Source organism: Haliotis cracherodii, unplaced genomic scaffold (assembly GCF_022045235.1).
Source record: "Haliotis cracherodii isolate W230 unplaced genomic scaffold, xgHalCrac1.p SCAF_21, whole genome shotgun sequence".
NCBI classification, from domain to species: domain Eukaryota; kingdom Metazoa; phylum Mollusca; class Gastropoda; order Lepetellida; family Haliotidae; genus Haliotis; species Haliotis cracherodii.
The window spans coordinates 14,841,451-14,861,867 of NW_027266277.1; the positions used below are offsets into that span (position 1 = coordinate 14,841,451).

The 20,417-nt window shown below is 39.9% G+C and overlaps 1 protein-coding gene across 1 annotated transcript; it reads left to right on the top strand.

The window, feature by feature from the left end:
- LOC139470792 (ras-related protein Rap-2a-like) lies at positions 1-1,093 on the top strand. Its single transcript, XM_071253083.1, has 2 exons — positions 1-360; positions 794-1,093. The coding sequence occupies exons 1-2, from the start codon at positions 1-3 to the stop codon at positions 1,091-1,093; spliced, it is 660 nt and encodes a 219-aa protein (XP_071109184.1).
- Positions 1,094-20,417: the final 19,324 nt, after the last annotated feature.

Sequence of the window (20,417 nt, forward strand, 5' to 3'; positions counted from 1 at the left end):
ATGACAGCTGCTCATTCCAACCAAACCTTCAAGATCGTTGTCCTTGGTGCTCCTGGAGTTGGGAAGAGCACCATCATCTCCCAGTTCCTGCACCGGAAGTTCCTTGAGTTACACTGGTTCACCATCGAGCTGGAACAACAGACAACTTTGATCGGTAAGGAAGGACGACAAGTCTCCCTCGAGATCGTGGACACTCCAGGTGGATACTGCTTTGGGGCAAGAAGAAGGTTTGCAATTGAGTCGGGTGATGCATTTATTCTTGTATTCTCTTTGGAAGATGAATGCTCGTTTGAGACAGTAGCCATGATCAGGGAGGATATCCTTCGTATCAAGAGGAAGAATAAAGTTCCGATCCTTTTGGTAGGAAACAAGACTGACATTGAGGATGATAAAAGATAATCAGGTCTTCAGCAACCCATGCTTGCCGTAAAATGCGACTATACTTGTCGTGAGAGGCGACTAACGGGATCGGGGCACCGTACCACAAAGGGATCTTAGCGCTACGACGACCGTCAGTCAGTGTTAAAGTGTGGGAGTTACGATCACCTTAGCGCTAAAATGGCTATATGGAACGGTGCCTGGGTGGTCAGGCTCGTTGACTAGGTTGATGCATGTCATCGTATCCCAATTGCGTGGATCGATGCTCATGATGTCACTCACTGGATTGTCTGGTCCAGACTCGATTATTTACACGCCAGGTGGATACTGCTTTGGGGCAAGAAGAAGGTTTGCAATTGAGTCGGGTGATGCATTTATTCTTGTATTCTCTTTGGAAGATGAATGCTCGTTTGAGACAGTAGCCATGATCAGGGAGGATATCCTTCGTATCAAGAGGAAGAATAAAGTTCCGATCCTTTTGGTAGGAAACAAGACTGACATTGAGGATGATAAAAGAATCACGGGAAAAACTGGTGCTGAACTTTTTGCCAAGAAAGAATGGAAAACCAAGTACGTTGAGGCTTGTGGCAAGGACCACAGCAGTGTCACACGGGTGTTTCAGAAGCTGCTCAAACTGGCAAAGATTAAGGTCGAACTAAGCTCCCATGAACAAGGGGAAACGCGAAGGTTTACCTTCCCTGGAAGCGTGAAGTGAAAACTTAGGACCATTGGTGAGAGACGAAGTTCTGTTGCATAGTTATTTCATATGTTGAATAAATTGGTATTTGGGTGCATAATTAAAAAAATATGATGCTGTAAGACTTGATAAACGACTTAATAAATCTACTTCTATCATTTTGTTGTCTCTTTTCAGTACATGTGATATCGTGTGACTGGATTTCTGGTCCATCACCTGATTGTCTGATTATTTTATATGCAGCTGTCGCTTAGCAGGAGAAGGGCTGTGCGGCGTGAGGCAGCAAACGGATACAATATTTCTGCAATTGAGGGAGCGGTGGGGGCTACCGATAGGTCAGGACATGCTTACCATATCCCCGAAGACCGCCTCCGTGGTCTAGTGGTAGAGCGTCCGCCCGTAGAGCGGGAGGTCCGAGGTTCAATCCCCGGCCGCGTCATACCAAAAGACGTTAAAAGAAGGTTCTTGTTGTGACCCTGTCTGGTGCTCGGCACTAAGGGGCTAAAACAAGGACTGGTCGGCTCTGAGTCAGTGTACTGTGTCTGAATGGGGTATTCATGTTAAACTGCGGCATGGTATCTCAGAGAGCTTGCACTATAAATCGGCATACATCATCACTGATTTTTCAGTACGCCTTTTAAGACAAATGGAATCTGTTTTAGCCGATAATCGCGACCCGTTCATCTCTGGATCGATTTATCTGCTGATGGATTGAAGTCCCCGAGTTTCAGCTTGAGCTTTGTGGTATTTTATCATTTATACTAAGTCAGCTTCCTAAATTGACTTAGGTGTGTACTATGTTTGCTGTTTGAAAACATCGACGACATGCATAGCTTTACGTTGCACTCAGCAATATTCCAGCTGCATAAAGGTGGCCTGAAGATATTAAGTCGGAACAAGGCAATCCAGTGATTGATATTGTGAGCAATGATCTACGTAACCGGGTACGATGACAGGCAATAGTCTGGTGGTTAAAGCGTTCGCTCGTCACGCCGAAGGTGTAGGTTCGATTCACCACATGGGTACAATGTGTGAAGCCCATTTCTGCTATATTACGAAAAGCTGTGTAAAACCGTAGTCAGTCACTCTCGTGGATGGAGCCTGTCCGGATCTGAACGTCTGGTGCCTGATCCCCGACCGTGTCATCCCAAAGACAAAGTGCAAATTCCTAAAATAAGTCTGTCGGACAACAAAATAGACTGAAGAATGCCTGAATAACAAACTAGCCTTATAGACCAAAGTCTGTCACTTTGACCGGCCGAGGAAATCCTGAATTACCGTATTCGACGTAATAAGCGCCCCGCTCTAAAAAGCACCCACGGCGATAATTGCTAACATATTGACTAGTGAACAATCCCAATTAGCACCCCTTCCGATGGATCAATGTACACAAGACTTATTTATTCGCGTATAATACGCACTCGTGTGTTATATACATCCTTAATTATGGGCAATGAAATTCTGGAAAAATATATCTGTCGTACATAAACATTTCAGGCTGTCAGCATAAACCTATAACTTATCTTTCCACCAAAATAATATTCTAATAAGAGCCCCCTATATCTAATTTTGAGAGCACCCTGGGCGCTTATTACGTCGAATACGGTACTCAAGATTTACAACCAGATTTGTACTATTGAGGTGGCAAAAATGAAAAAATACATGAGAAATATCAAAGTATAAGAAAATCGTGCGGTAGCGCGAAATTCAATCGTACTAAAACATTTCCATAATTAATGAGATAGCAAACATATGATATAACATATTTCAAATCAATACATGATAAAAGTATGCGATTTTTCAGCTGGAGAATAAAATTCTCGGGTCACCAATTCTCAATGAACGTGAAGGTCTGGACAACAAACGACCGTCGGACTTTGCCGAATGGTGACTGAAGCCGGACGATTAAGGGGGAGGGAAGCGGTGCCGTCACTGGACCGTGATTAGACATGTTTCATGTCCCGATGACACTGGGTCGGTCAAAATAAACTTTCATGCGTACAACTGTTAAGTAGGGAATTAACATGTTTAATGTCTTTTTTATCCCTCTAGAAGCTGTTTCGGGTGTGGTCGTGGGATCTACAAACCAAAAACTAAAGAGTCGCCCAAGTGCTATAGTCAGGAGCGAACATGATGCCCCCTGATAGTATACGCCTCAAAGTTTACAAATGAGCACCACTTTGATATGTATTACGTGCGTCTTTTGAAATAGCCAAAGACAATATTGTGTGAACAAAAATCCGTTGTCATGCGCCACACGGTGCCAACAAGCACGTGACCATTTATCAGTCAGCATACCCTCCTCATAATGAGGGTATCTGACCAAACTGAAACATGAAAAACCCACGAAAACAAATTCATTGTACCCCCGAAAAAAACAACAACCCAACAATAAACCACCAAACAAAACAACAAAAAACACCCCCCCCCAAAAAAAACACAAAAAAACACAGAAAAAACAACAGAAAACAAACAACAACAACAAAACGACAAACAACCAGAACAAAAAACAACTAAAAACACTCAGTAGCGTATGTGATCCACTTGGCGATCACAGAATGGCACCCTCGTCTCGTGCTCCCAATAAGTGTCTCGGTGGTTGTCAATGGAAGATTATCCAACCCTTCAGTAAGAGCATTGCCGAGTTCCTGTAGAGTACGTGTGTTCGATAGGGTTTGGTCTGGTGACACTCTGGTTCTCTAAGAAGGCATTACGACTTTGGCACGATGATGTGCTTTGTCAGCCATGAGGTTGAATCCCCTCTGATTGCACCAGCATACGGTCTGTCCAGAATGTCATCTCTGTAGCGCACACACGCCTGCCAATATACCCCGCCCTAGATTTCAGTTTAGACATACAATATATCTGGACACATTTCTTAAATCTTTTAAACTTTGGGTGAAACAGTTCTGTAGAGTTTAAAAATGTTTAACCACAAGTAGTTTTATTTTTTTTGGAATATACAGAATTCTTTGTTGAAGAGGGGGCGGTCTGGTAGTCTAGTGGTTAACGCGTCACGCCGAAGACCAAGGTTCGATTCCCGACATGGGTACAATGTGTGAAGCCCATTTCTGGTGTCCCCCACTGTGATATTGCTGGAATATTGCTAAAAGGGGCGTAGAACCCTACTCACTGTTGGAGAAGAGCTCCGCATCTGAAAAGATAGTGAAACTCATCTACTGAAAGTGAATCACAGAGCTGACAAAGTCTTTCTTGTCTTCATATATTCTGTCATCAGCCAGTCTCAGCGGGCAAACTAGGATTTGAAGAACATGAATGAGTTGGGTTTAACGCCGCTTTTAACAGTATTCCAGTTATATCGCGGCGTGTCAGGGAGAAAAGCCCGAAATGATGCATGCATGTCTCAGACGTTTACCATTTCGGCGAAACCCACAAGCAAGGGTATGGTGCTAACAAACCTAGAAATATAATCTCACTCACCCACTCACTCAATCCACTTTGTATAAACTGACCCTGAAATCTCTGCTCGACCTTTGAGACCAGGAAATTTGTAGGGCATATGTATGGTTTATGAAATATTTCAGTTAGTCTAACATCATTTAGTATCTTTTGAACTCTCACATTCCATGGTAAATTATTTTTATATTCCGCTGGCTTTGAGAAAATGTTGCGGTACAAAGAATGTGATATTAGTTATTTATGCTATTTGGGCAATTTAGTTTGTGCCATTACGTTTTAACAGTTTGATATAAATTGGTCCCCTGTCAAACCAAATATACCATATACCATATAATTTGGCGTTGATTTTCTTAAACCGGCTGAACGAGTCAATGATCGTAAGTGTATTGTTACTATTACGTCTAACTTTTCAAACCCCCATACATCTGAACTATATAAAATGATCGGAGCAACCATAATATCAAATTCAGTTAGATGACAATTGAGTGTTAGGTTTACATTTCTAGCTCTTTTTAATAAACAGTACATCGCTTTCGTTTCACTTCCATCAGAGCTTCTGTTTCTATGGAATTGTATTCGTAGATATGTATGTCATCTACTATTTCCAGGGGCCTTTTTTTTAAAGAAAATACATTTTTGGATGATTTATGTGGTCACCCTCCAAAACACTAAAACTTTTTATGTTAAGATGTAGTTACGTTTAGCTTTCACCTTAAACAATATGTTTGAAACACATCTTGTGAGTTTTGTAGACTTTGGGGACAGCACTTAGGAGTAATATCAAATGTATCCAAACGCGGGTCTCATTCTCCGTTAAGCAGTCGATATTTAATCCTTCGCATTCGTTGTCGATTAAAAAGGTTCCAGATCATTAAGAAAGATAGAAAACAAATAGAGTGACAGATTTTTCCCTGGTTGTACAGACCCGTGAAGATCCGGGGTAGAATAGGTCCTCCGATCAGCAACCGCTGCTTTCCGTAAAAGGCGACTATGCTTGTCGTAAAAGGCCACCAACGGGAACAGGTGGTCAGGCTCTCGTCTGAGAAGAGGACTCTTCTCCACTGCTGGTGACGCCAATGCTGGTGCTGTGTTGCACACTGAAGACGGTCCCAGCGATGACGTGGTGTCAGAATGGGTCCTTGGTGTGGCCTGTGACAGTGGAAGCGATCTTGAAGATGCTGTCGCACAATCTGACGATCCTGAGGTCAGGTGGCGACCTTGTTCTTCCACTACGTGGTCGGCCATCTGTAGTGTTGGTGGTCTGGAGCCTGTATATGGTCCTTACGTGGACTTGAAATGCCTTGGCTACTTGCCGGGCGGTTTGTCCAGCTTGCAATCGTCCAAGGGCTTGGTGACGCTGATTTCGTGTCAATTTTGGCATGTGGTAGCAATTTAATAACGAATGAATGTTATCCGATCCGGGGGGATTTGTATAGGGCGAGAAATGGAGGAACGCATGCATATTTCAATTTGCACGGAACTCACGTGCATCAGGTTACCGTGGCCGTTGCCATGATGCGTTTAGGCGATCAGTTTATTTATTATTGTCATTTGCTTTGTTTTTTTATCATCAAATTTCATTTTCCTGGACAATGTAATGTTAAATTTTAGAAACCGATAAATATTACCCAGTTATTAGTTTCTTTTGCGGTTCAGTATATTTTAAACCACAGATAGTTAGAACAATAGCAACAGTCTGTAAAAATGTTTGTCCTTTTTTTAAACGGGCAAAAAGCATTTTTTCTAGCATTTCCGTTTATATTTTCGACATGGGGGTCCTCATTCAAAGTTCATCCATGGCTCCTTGTTGTTTAGGAATTGGGGGCGGTCGGGTAGCCCAGTGGTTAAAGTGTTCGCTCGTCACGCCATAGACCCGGGTTCGATTCCCGACATTGGTACAATGTGTGAATCCCATTTCTGGGCCCGGGTGGCCCAGTCGTCTAAGGCGCCGTGATTACCGGGGCAGAGTTGCGGACCTTAGGCACGCAAGAAATCTATGATTGTGGGTTCGAATCCCGGTTCGCCCCAATTATGTTTCAAGTTTTTATCAGCACCATACCCGTGGTCGTGGGTTTCACCGAAGTGGTAAACACCTTAGACCTGCATCACTTCCACTCTTGCTCCAATGATGTTGTGCTCGTGATATGCTGGATCATCTTCCCGAGACAAGGGAGTTAACAGGCTATATTAGTCCAGTTACACTCTACTACTATACTATGACACACAACCTCAATTCTCAACTCTATGGAAATTCCTTAGACACCACAAAGGCTAATCCAAGAATCTTGACATTCGTTCATTATTATATGAAATAGGCAAAACTATTGATAATTGATCAGTAAACAAGATTTATAATTTATTACTCGGACCAACACACATTCGTCATATCTACAAGTTATTGCTACCTTGAATGTATACCCAACTGCTAAAGAAATGCCACTGGACAAAATATCATCCATTCCAAAAAATCCAAAACTTGGAAATACCACCATTCCAATTGGAAATATGACCATTCCAATATTTGGAAAGGTCATATTTCCAAGCTTGGATTTGTTTGGATTTGTTTGGAAATGTTTGGAAATGTTTGGATACAACATGTCATAATCATATCTGTTAAAAGTTGTACAACTTTTGACCTTATGTGAGATTAGTAATGACATGAAAGTAAATAATTAAGAGTATTTTGGCACTATGTACCACGAAAAGACCAAATCATGAGCAAATGTAACTAAAAGAAATTCTGTCATTTAAAGTGGCTACTCTTTATATTTAATTTCTTATCTTCCTTGTCTATAATCATACGACATTGACTTTGAACTTTGAACAATTAAACATATATTTTGTTTTCCCATACCGCCTTACGGTTGTCGTAGAACAGAGACCGTTTCGAGAATATAGGGGGCCTCATTATTATAATTTGAACTAATATACATATGTACATAATAGTACTAGGTATAAATGAATTTTGATAAGTGTTCGTACAAGAATATGAACTTCGAATGATCTCGGAATTATGCGCAACACATAGGGCTGAAAATTTTATAATTGTTCTGGAACTATCTGACGGTAATTCAAAACAGGGAACAAGATTTCGTCAAATGAATCATCTAGCCAGGAATGCAACGATTTAAATGCTGACAAAATGAATAAACATATCTGGAACAGAGTAGACTGTTCATGTGGAAAATTATATGCTACATCTATTGCCAATGAAGTTTATCACCCCATGTTATAGCATTTGTTTCATATAAAAGATAGAAACCAAATAAATGGGACAATTAGTTGTTATGAATTAGCTTTACCTCTGTGACATATCACACAACTAAATGTGAATATGTTTATCAAATAATCAATTACAGTAATTAACCTAGTGTCCTTATTTATACACAATTTAATTACGTATTGGGGTACAATATATAATACATATATACACGGAATGATTTCATATTTTGTCAATTTAATCATAACCCAAATCATACAAATCAAAGTGTGAAAGTAGTGACTAACTTTATGACTAACTTTTGGCGCCAGTCTAGACTGTCCAATCAACGTGAATATACAAACCATGATGTTACTTGACCAGTTGATGACACCTGTCAAACACAAAGTGCCCCTGGTCCTCCACCCACCATGCGTAATACTTTAACGTACTTGATTGTTTAATTTGCAGTTATATCACTGTTAGGCTGAGTGATGAGAGAATACATTTTGTTCTTTTTGTTAACGATCGTTTCCATTTTCAACGTGGTAACCTTATAAGTGACTAACTTTTTTATCATGATGAAATGAAACATATGAAAATAATCAGAGGGACTGACGATCGCATTTTTCGCATAAATGTCATGTTCGCATTAATTTAATGATTTACTGAAGATAATTTGAACATTTCTGAGCAACGATCATGTTTGGGTAAGGGAAGTAATCTTGTCTCCGCTTGCAATTGGATTCAGTTCCGAGATCGCAGCTTGACTGTTCGGTACGGCTGAAAGGCTGCATCCATGTTGTTCACGTTCCGCTGATCACGGGGCCTCATTTGTCTGCATTCTGCTTATGAGCCGGGATGCGCATGAAACACGGGTGTCAAAATGAATATATTTACCAATTATACGCACGGTCAATTAGCCAGTCCAAGAGACAATACCCTCGTTCTACCACCTTTAGGTGTAATTACGTCGCATGCCCCTGGTTCACGTTTCGTCTGATCTCCCGTCATAAAACCACGATGTTTATTTACCTGGAGCCTCCGACAGCGCCGACTTCCTGTGTACATGTACGTACATGGCAATAAATGGTTTGACAGTTGTTTGACGGAATCAATCAATAATTATTGACACGGTGATGTAATTAAAATTTGTCACTATTCACAACTCCTATTTTTATTTTTCTATTGTTCAGCTGTATTTTCGACCAGTTTTATATGTATAAAAAATCTTCTTTTGTATTTATAAACCAAACCTAAAAACATAATATAAGAACAATTGTGTTTTTAAACCGTAAGTTTTCTATTAAAACAACTATGCAAGTAAGATTTCAGCCGTAATATTACTTTAGTCACTCCACAGATTACACATCTTATATGCTGCAAACGCAGCGAATGTAATGCTACTACGTCACAGCTGCCTCGGTAATTAAGGGCCGGAATGTTTTTGTGAAGGCAGTTAGAGCAGTCGAATTTCCCCCCTCGCTGTATAAGGCGGTCGCTAACCATATTTGTGTATTTTTTACTGTTTTTGGCTTGATTTGATTGTCCTTTGTGAAAACAAATGTTCAATTGTGAAAGCAAACCCTTCTCCCCTGAACGTTAAAAGACAGCTGACTTTGTTTTTGTCTGAAATATCAACGTTTGGAGTCGTTTGTATATTCGGAAATCCATATTATGGTTAATATCTATAATATAATATGGACAATGGTAAAATTCATTATCACAGTTTAAGTGCTATTCACAAATGTATGTAAATCTACTTCGTGATGAATGAAGCATGGCAATAAATGTAGGCATCTGATTCTTCATTTGTTCTGTATTCTTTGAAGAGAATGAGTTTCGTTAATGATGATCACTCTCACAGATTTTTTGATAAGAGGATAGGACTTTAACTGGAGAATAGTTATGAAAAATATATATATAAGTATAAGCGGTCTGTGCACATGTGGTGAAACTGATACCTCATTGATTTGCTAATCGGGACTTGGAAATCATAGTCTGTCATTAAATTGATTTTAAAATATATGGTTTTGACTGTAGTACGTCCTGACATCATAATATTATGTTGTAAACAACTTATCTTATCTTATGTTAAGTAAATCAATTATTGATAACTTCCTGAGTTCCAATTGTTCAATGAACAGAATTATTCACAGCTCTGGCGTGAGACAACAATAAATTAGATGTTACCAAAGATTGTCCATTTTATGATCTTAGGTACATGTCGGCGCACTTACATGTGAGCCGTCTAGACGACTGTCTGTTTTGTAATTAAATGGCAGCTGCCATCCAGCCGAATACTTAATCTTGAGACCTATTAGTTGTCTCATAATTAACCAAAACATAAGCCCAAGAAACCAAACTCTAGCTCGGAAACACCCGTTACTCACCCCAATATCCCAAAGAATAACTAACTACCTCAATGAACACCAAACTCAAAATCTTAAACAAAACTGCAAAAAATCAAATATCTTCACCCCTAAACTCAAAATACCCAAAACAGACACAACGCTAGCTAACCAAATAAATAAACAAACCTACCCAAACATAGCTAAAACCACCACACTTGCTTATATACACGAAAATTGGCCAAATGGGTGTCACATATACACTGACGGATCTTCAGACCCGATCTCCAACCACACAGGCTTCGGAGTCCATACCACACAACCAGTTACAACACAATCTTACCGACTCCCTAACAACCAATCTATATTCACGGCCGAACTTATGGGCATGGCCTCAGCCCTGCATAACCAACAATCTAAAAACAACAATAAAATCCTAATTCTCACCGACTCCCTCAGTGGACTACAAGCCCTCCAAAACAAAAATACCAAAAAACGACCTAAATTAATAAACCAAATACTTAAAAGCTCCAACGACCTAACAAAAGCAGGCAAACAAATAACTTTCTTGTAGATCCCCGCCTAAGTAGGAATTTACGGCAACGAAAGCGCCGATAAAGCAGCTAAATTATCTCTTAAAATACCAGAAATAAGCCGAAACCTACCCATCTCAAAATCAGAAATTAAAAGTGTAAACAAACAAAAAATAACCAAAAAATGGCATAATCAGTATCAAAACTAAAATAGCCAAATCAAAAAAGTGCTCAGAAAACCACTAGCCAAACCTAAAATCCTACACCCCTCTAAAAAAATTGACAGATTAATTACAAAACTACAAACAGGACACACGAACCTAAATAACCACCTAAAAAAACTTAAAAGACACACCACAGGCAACTGCCCCCACTGCAAACAACCCGAAACCACAGAACACGCACTCATCCACTGCACCCACTACCAAACACACAGAACCACTCTACAAACCTCCCTCAATCTAAATAAGGTTCCTATTCTAGATGAAATACTAAACCCTCAAAATAAACTAGAAAACTTCAAGGCCCTAGGCGTATTCCTAATCAAAACAGACCTAATTAAGCGCATCTAAAAACTAATTAATCTACCAATCCAAAATCCAATAAACATACAAACACCCACCTCACCCGGCTCCCTTAGTTCCCTCCTCCACCCACCTCGGCATTTATTCCAAATTTAAAAATCTCAAAAATTCAATATAAGCAACCCCTAAAAGCCCCCTCTTGGGTTGCACACACCACTTTCACCCTTTTCGGAATACACTAAATGGTCCGGCCAGGCCCGTGTGCGATATACGCTGCAGTCGGAAAGCGCACGTTAAATCTTCTATATCAGTCAGTAGTTGTCTCAGCACTACACAATCAGCAATCTAAAAAACAAAAACAAAATCCTCATCCTAACAGACTCCCTCAGTGGACTACAAGCCCTCAAAAATAACAAAACACTAAAAACCACCCTAAACTAATAAATCAAATACTCAATAGCTCAAACAACTTAACTAGGGCAGGTAAACAAATAGAGTTCATTTGGACCCCCGCCCACGTAGGAATCTTTGGAAATGAAAAGGCAGATAAAGCAGCAAAATTATCCCTTTAACTCCCAGAAATAAGCTTAAACTTACCCAGCTCAAAATCAGAAATCAAAAGTCTCTCTAAACAAAAAATCAACAAAAAATGGCAAAATATATACCAAAACTTAAATAGCCAAATCAGGAATGTACTCAAAAAAACCTAAATAAACCAAAAATACTACACCCATCCAAAAAAATCGACAGAATAATTACTCAACTACAAACAGGCCGCACACAACAGGAAACTGCCCACATTGCAAACAACAAGAAACACCAGAACACGTACTCATTCACTGCACACACTACCAAACACACCGAACAACACTACAGACCACCCTAAATCTTAAAACCGGACTTACACAAGAATCAATCCTAAATCCATAAAATAAATTAGAAAAATTCAAAGCCTTAGGTTTATACCTAATTAAAACAGGACTAATTAGTCGCATTTAAACCCCAAAATAAAATAATAAAACTAAAACTGCCTTATCTAACAACCACCCAACACACACAGCTCCCTTAGTTCGTACCCCACCCACTCTTGGCATTTTTTTCCAAATCTCAAAATTTCAAAATTACTATATAAGCAACCCCTAAAGCCCCTAATTCATAGTCTTTTTATTGTTCAAATTACTGATATTACTGACATATTTTAACTTGTTCCTTCTAACCATATTTCCAAACAATTCCAAACCATTCCAAACCATTCCAAACATTTCCAGTGTTGTAAATATGTTTGGAAATGTTGCCATTCCAATTTTGGATTTTTTGGAAAGATCGATTTGGAAAGTTTGGAATGAGCAATCTTTCCAAAGCATTCCAACGTTTATTCCAAATTGGAATGGACGCTATTTGGTCTTGTGTGCATAACTGAAAGAAAGGCAAAATTAATGTTTAATACTTTAGCATGATCAATTTTGGTCGTTACTAATAGATTTGTTATATTCAACATTTTAGCTTCAATCACCAACAAACAATATCTTTCTAGCTCATATAGTTTCCAAGATATAACCCTTCAAACTAAGCGGGCATGTGCGTTTCTTTTTTAGTTGAGTATATTTGCATTTGTGATGTAGCGGTATTCATAGTCGTACGGCTTGTTAACCAATCTAAACCAGCATAATTGACTGAAATCAAAATATGTATAACCATATCTGTCCTTGTTTGTTGATGTGAAAACTTAATTAGGGCCTTTGCACAAGCAATGAATGAGGCAGGATGGCCTCAGGTTTTCGCGAACACCCGGTATTTGACAGTTATTTCATTAACAAGTGATTATGATACAGTGGGAATTATACAGTGGAGATCTGATTTCTTCTGATTGATGCGACTGTAGTGTACATATATAAAATGGGTATATACAATTTGTTAATACTCTTCATGAAATGGGCATAGGCGGCCATCTTGTTGAATCTGAAACGCGTAACCTGTATATCTTTTCGATCTGGAGTCCCCATTCAAAGCTCACTTTGGATGAAATAAAGTTTAAGATTTGCTTGTTGGGGGACTCTTTGTTATGATCCCTTGATGTTGTTTACAAATTTATTTGAACTCTGTAGGAGGGTGGCTGAAGAGATGCTAAAAGGTTGTAACAAACACCAACATCTCCTGCGTGTATTGGTATCGATGGTAGCTGGTTGCTATGGGAAAAGCTAGAGTGATAACAAGATATTTTATTTTGACAGAAACAAACAACTCCATAAAAATTGAAAAAGAGCCCTAGTGAGATGGGAGATTCATTACCTGTGGAAAATCTGGGATATTCCTTAAGCTGACTTACTTTGTTAAAGGTACAGCTTTAAGTAAGGTCTGGGTTGAATGGAAAATAATATGGTTCAGGGACTGTAAGACCGACTACCACTGTGCCAGCATTAAACAGAATAGGTGCCGGGCCTCCAATACAATGAGTGAGTGAGTTGGGTTTAACGCCGCTTTTAACATTATTCCAGTTATATTGAGGCGTGTCAGCTTAATGTGGGAGGAAAGCCCAATATGGTGCAGGTCTTAGACGTTTACTACTTTGGTGAAGCCCACGAGCACGGGTATGCTGCTGACAAACCTTGAAACATTATTGGGGTGAACCAGGATTCGAACCCACAAAAGAGGTTTCTGGTGTGCCCAAGGGACGCAACTCTGCACAGCGAATAGTTGCGCCCTTGACGACTGGGCCACCCGTGCCCACTGGCTCCAGAAGAATATACATGACAATAAAAAATATGTTTTAATACCCGACTGAACAACTGTTCACGGTCAAACACCGTTGTGTCGAAGTAAAAGCTTGGTCCCTGCGTATTTCTTCCTTTATTCATCATTAGTGGTTGTGTGGAACCTCGGATAGCTCGAAGTATTTACGTAGGTCCTTTCAATTTCGAAGCAATGTTTGCCTGTATATGAAGGTTTATTTCAACCGACCCAGCTATGTGAGATAAGAAAATGGAAAAACGAAACGATTTGAAAAAAATAAATTACATGGACACCAAAAGAGAATTTGAAGAAAAAAACGCCCAGAAACCTAAATATTAATTAGGTCTTCAGAAACATATGCTTACCGTAAAAGTCGACTATGCTTGTCGTAAGAGGCGACTAACGGGATCGGGGCACCGTTCCACAAAGCAATCTTAGTGCTACGACTACCGTAAGTCAGTGTTAAAGTATGGGAGTTACGATCACCTTAGCGCTAAAATGGCTTTATGGAACAGGGCCCTGATGGTTAAGCTCGCTGACTTGGTTGATGCATGTCATCGTATCCAAATTGCGTGGATCGATGATTATTTACAGACCGCCGCCATAGAGCTGGAATATTGCTGAGTGCGGCGTCAAACATCAAAGAACAACAGGTTTAAGAAAATCAGTCTTAGTAAAAGATTTCACTCATGCTCAAAATAAGAGATTGCTTCCTGAAAACAACAAACAAACAAACAACATTATATTGCGAAGGGTAGCAAAGAAGACTGTGCTTTGACATATTCAGACTATTAAGAAATAGTTATAGCATCGTGTCTGAAAGCAAAGAAAGTTTTTTTTCTTTCTAAAATTGATGATCAAATCTATAATAACCGAAGTGAGTGAGTATGGTTTGATACCGCTTTTAGCAATATTCCAGCAATATCGACACTGGATTGTCTGGTCCAGACTCGATTATTTACAGACAGCCCTCATATAGCTGGAATATTGCTGAGTCCGGCGTCAAACAACCAGCCAACCAACCAACCAAATACTCGGATAATGTATTATTATAAAATATATCCATCTATGTGTAAGTCATCCATCATCTGTTTTCATGCAGGTTATTAATTCTTTACATTCCAATCGTCTCTTAAGTCCACACACATTTTTGTGTGATAATATCAGTTCTGATTTTAAGGTCATCAAAATCATCACTATCTACAAAATCCCATTCCCTTTCTGGAATACAATTCTCAGTAATGTACAGCATTATCATTGGCCCTATTTTTTGTCTGTTTGTTTATGCAGTCCATTGTATTGGGGTGATCAAAAGGAGCCTCAGATAAATGAAGGAGATTTTGCTAAAAATACATTACTTTGCCAAAGTAGACACAATTGATGGATAACAACTTATTTGATTACTGTAAAGTTGACATGTCGGTATAGATCCTTATACCTTTGTCAATGAAGCAGGGAAGTTGTCAAGTTATACCTATCAAAGAACTTAGTATATTACTGTGGATGAGAGTAACTAAGGGTTGATGTAATTGGGTCAATTTTCAACACTTCATCATGAGCACATTCGACAACAGACGGGCAGTCCTGAGGAAGATTTGAAACATCAATAGTGAGTGAATGAGTGAGTTGGGTTTAACGCCGCTTTAAACGGTATTCCAGTTATATCGCGGCGTGTCAGCTTCATGTGGGAGGAAAGCCCTAAGTGATGCAGGTCTCAGACGTTTACCACTTCGGTGAAACCCACAAGCACGGGTATGGTGCTGACAAACCTAGAAGAAGCAGTTGAGTTATCACATTGTTTTGAAAGATTAGTCTTGTCGCTATCTCTAGATTGTTTACCCCCACAGGCTATAGTCCATACAAACACGTAGTGTGAAAGACACTAGGTTAGTCACAATATATAGGCTTGTTACCACACACACACACACATATATATATCAACGGAAAGACAGCAAAATGACCACTCCCGCATTCATCTATGTGTTTACTTACATTTATACAAGTACAATTGGATCTCGAATTTGTTGTCTGTGTACAGTCTTTTAGTTGCATACCAGTTTCTCCAATGTAATGCTCACATAAACTACCGGGCAAAAGAAAGTTTTCACCGACTTCACTTGACCAAACACCTAAAACAAAGGCATATGTGAGATTTATGATGATAAATTTATAAACAGAAATCATTTTCCATGAATTAGAATGAAAATGCATTGTAATGCCGATATTGCATTCTCCGCAATACACAAAGAAAGAGTCAAGGGACGCAAATAAAAAATTTCACAAATCAGAGTTCATTGAAAAAGTGCATGAAGAGTCCATTAATGACACAGTAGTCAGGTAACACGTCATCAATAGCGAGTGTGACCACCCTGGGCATCCATGCACGCCTACACACACCTCCTCATTGACGTCGTCAGTCGGCGGATAACGTCAACAGAAATCCTGTTCCATAAGTTCAATAGAGTCTGTTCAAGTTCCTGTCGGTTCGCTGGAGGCGGTACATGTTGTCTCAGCTGATGATCAAGATGATCACAGAGATGTTTTAATGGGGTTCATGTCTGGAGAACAAGGTGGCCAGGTCAATACGTTGACGTTAACGTTGTTCAGGTAGTCTTGAACAATTCGGGCGGTGTGAGGCCTTGCGTTGTCTTGTTGCAAAATTAATCCTCTTGGCTGATGTTGAATAAAGGGCAGCACAAGAGGTCTCAACACTTCATCCCTGTATCGCTGAACATTCAGGTTTCCTCGGATGATAACCAGCCGTGTTGTAATCTGGCCACAAATGCCACCTCATACCATGACGCCTCCACCTCCACCTCCAAACGGGTGAACTTCTCTAATGCAGTTTGGCGCCAGTCGCTCTCCCCTTCGTCGAAAAACTCAAACTCTGCCATCATTCCTGAACAGACAGAACCGACTTTCATCTGTAAAGAGCACTTTCGCCCAGTCACGTAGCTGCCACCGACGTACAGTTCGTGCCTATTGCAGTCTGCGTTGACGGTGTAGACGGATCAAGGCCATTCCACGGAAGGGTCGGTAGGCTCGTATACCAGCCGTACGAAGTCGTCGAAGGACTGTTCGTCTGCTGATGGCATGCCCTAGTTCTGTTGTAAATCACGGTCTTCCCGATCTTGGCCGGTCTTGAGTCTGTCCTGTCTGTTGGTAGCGGATTATCAACTTGCTGATGGTGGTCTGGGAGCAGTTGAAGGTTCTGGCTATCTGACGTTGAGTAGCCCCCATATTGCCCATACCGATCGCTCTGTCTCGTTGCGATTGTGTAAGTCTGGGCATATTCTTGGTGGTTTTTTGCTTACTGAATGCCTGCTCTGTCCAACGTCGGTATTAATGCCACAATCACGCACGTGCATTTGGACCAATGTCTCAAAATCACGTTTTGCACGTTTTCAACAATGCATGATGTTGAAAGCTGCGTTCGTAAATCTGCGTTGTGGTTGTGGTCATGTTGCATTTGGGCGAATGTTTTCTGCGGGGGTTCAAACCTGTACCAGCTTTATTGCTTTTTATACAACTATTTTTAAAGTGAAAACTTTCTTTTGGCCGGTAGTCTATCAAATTCAGTTAGATGACAATGGAACAAACAATATGTTTGAAACACATCGAGTGAATTTGTAGATCTTGGAGACAGCATTTAGAAGTAATATCAAATGTATCCAAACCCGGGTCTCATTCTCCGTTAAGCAGTCGATATGTAATCCTTCGCATTCGTTGTCGATTAAAAGGATTCCAGATCATTAAGTAAGATTGAAAACAAATGGGGTGACAGATATTTCCCTGGTTGTACAGACCCGTGAAGATCCGGGGTAGAATAGTTCTTCAGCAACCACTGCTTTCCGTAAAAGGCGACTATGCTTGTCGTAAAAGGCCACCAACGGGATCAGGTGGTCAGGTTCGCTGACTTGGTTGATGCATGTCATCAATTCCAAGTGCGTGGATCGATGCTCATGATGTCAATCACTGGATTGTCTGGTCCAGATTCGATCATTTACGGACAGCCCTCATATGTCAAACAACCAGCCAAACAACCAACCTGGTTGTACACCTGATTCACGTGGGAAATACTCAGATAATGTATTATTTGATTTTACCAATGAAAGATTTTGTTACTCATATGTACATACTTTTAACCCAATTAAAAAATCTTCCCTTTATACCTGTTTTTAACATTTTGGTCTAAAGACCAGTTCTTTAGTTTTTTCTTTTGAGTTTAAAAAATTGTGTTAACATATGAATAACAAATACATTATCTGTCGATGAACGGTTGTTTCTAAAGCCAGCTTGCGCTGATATTAAAGATAATTTTCTTCTAAAAAACAAATTTCAATCGGTCATTTAGGATACTTGCTAATAACCTACCAAAGCAATGTTATCGGTCTATATGAATTAGGGTCAGATGGATCACCTCTATGTTTGTGAATTGGTTTTATTTCTCCGATTGACCATGATTGAGGGATAATACCAGAGGCGAATACCAGATTAAAAGATTCACTATTTAAAGGAGCTAATAAATCGACACTGTCAATTAAATAGTCGTTTTCTACATTACCGAGACAAGCTGCTTTGTTCCGTTCCTTTGCTGCCTTTATTACTTCGTCGGTAGTGATATCATCATTCAAAATACTGCAAAAAGATTTACATTTCATGTAAAATGTAATCATTGAAATCATCTTCGTCTTGTATGGGGGTTCTCGTTTATTTTTATGAAAAGTCCAAGAAGCTCGCAATGTCTTAAGCAAATGTTATACGTTGTTTGTTTCATATTCTCCACAATATTTTTTTGCGAAACGCTTCGGTCAGTTGGTTATTATATTTTCATATGCTGTCGGTAGACACTTTAATTTCTTTCTGTATTATTTTTCTTAAAACGACGTTTGGCTTTGTTACACATAATTTTTCTTGCCTTTTTACATTCATCTCCGAACCATGTTTTATCAGTTTTACTACTGTACACAGCTTTGACTCTGCAGCTTCTAAAATGGTGCATGCGCAGCGCCAGTTAACACGTGCGATTTGCTGTCTCCAAGATTGTTTACGGAAAATGGGCCAGAATTTTTGAAACGCTCCGCGTGGGCTGACTGGGTGAGTTATTTATTTGTTCGACATCTATACCTTAGCGGAATAAGTCAGTTTTGTTGCTATCACTTCTCCATTTCCTTATGTATGCTGGTTGGTTGGGTGGGGTCCGGGTTTTCTAAGTTAGGTTTTGTCACAGTGAACGTGAGTGGAAATGTACATCTGAGAATGTCGGGGAGAACTGCTTTTTATCAAATGTTATGAAAAGGGGTAGGCACATAGGAGATGCAATGACATAATGAATTACAGGTTGGTCCTTACATGATGTTTTTCCACTAGTCAGTTTAGTCTCTGGCCACTGGCGTTCCCATTTTGCTGATTCTTAGCGAGCTTTGATTAGTATATTTGTCTTTATCACCTCCCCAATGACATTAAACTGCAAATCACACGTTGAGGCCCATCCTTTTCGACATGGTTATATATGACTCGAGACCCGTGGCTCGCTGATGTAGTTGATGGAGGTCATCATATCCTAATTGCGTACATTGATTCTCATGATGACAATCACTGGGTTGTCTGGTCAGACTGGATTCTTTACAGACCGCCGCTAAAGAGCTGGAATATTGCTGAGTAGGGCGTCAAACATCAAAGAACAACCGTTTTAAGAAAACCAGTCTAAGTAAAAGATTTGCTTATGCTCAAAATAAGAAATTGCTTCCTGAAAACAACAAACAAACAACATATCATAGCGATGGGTAGCAACGAAGACCCTGCTTTGACATATTCAGACTATTAAGAAATAGTTACAGCATCGTTCCGGAAAGTAAAGAAAGTTTGTTTTTTGTAAAATTGATGATCAAATCTATAACAACCGAAGTGAGTGAGTATGGTTTAATGCCGCTTTTATCAATATTCTTGCAATATTGCCTCGAATCTGCGTCTTTGTCGTGACGAACGAAAGCTTTAACCACGAGGCTACCCCACAGCACCAATTTCTGAAGTAGTGAAACGTGGTGGCGTCTACTGAGAAAAACACACTATTTAAACAGCTAAAATGGAGCTAAGATGTTTCTTTCCATATTAATAATAGCCATAATATTTATGCCGATAACAAATCCCTCGCAGATGGGATGAATGGATGAATGATACGGTTCCCTGCCCAAGAATGCCAAACAGAAAGAGGCAACCAGGTATACCTAAACGATATTGTCCTTGTCAAATACCATGCGATGAAGTCAAGGAGCTGTTGTCCCCGTGTATCAGCAATAAGGTTCTGCACATCACCATTGTGTTATTCACTTACACACTTTTAAAATAAGTATGTTGTTTCATAGAAACCCTGATATATCCAAAGAGGCCTCCTTCATTCCTATTCACAAAAAGAACAGTAATAGTGCATTTGAATTACTTCAGAGATAACAACACGCTTCGAAACTTACGGGGGCACGGGTGGCCCGGTCGTCTAAGACTCCGCGATTCGCTGTGCAGTGTTGGGTACATTTGGCCACGCCAGAAACCTATGATTGTGTGTTCGAATCCCGGTTCACCCCGAAT

Excerpts from the sequence above, each read along its gene's own strand:
- LOC139470792 (XM_071253083.1), top strand. The coding sequence starts at position 1 with ATGACAGCTGCTCATTCCAACCAAACCTTCAAGATCGTTGTCCTTGGT. Across the intron at positions 361-793 it reads ATAAAGTTCCGATCCTTTTG|ACAGTAGCCATGATCAGGGA; the intron begins GTAGGAAACAAG and ends TGCTCGTTTGAG.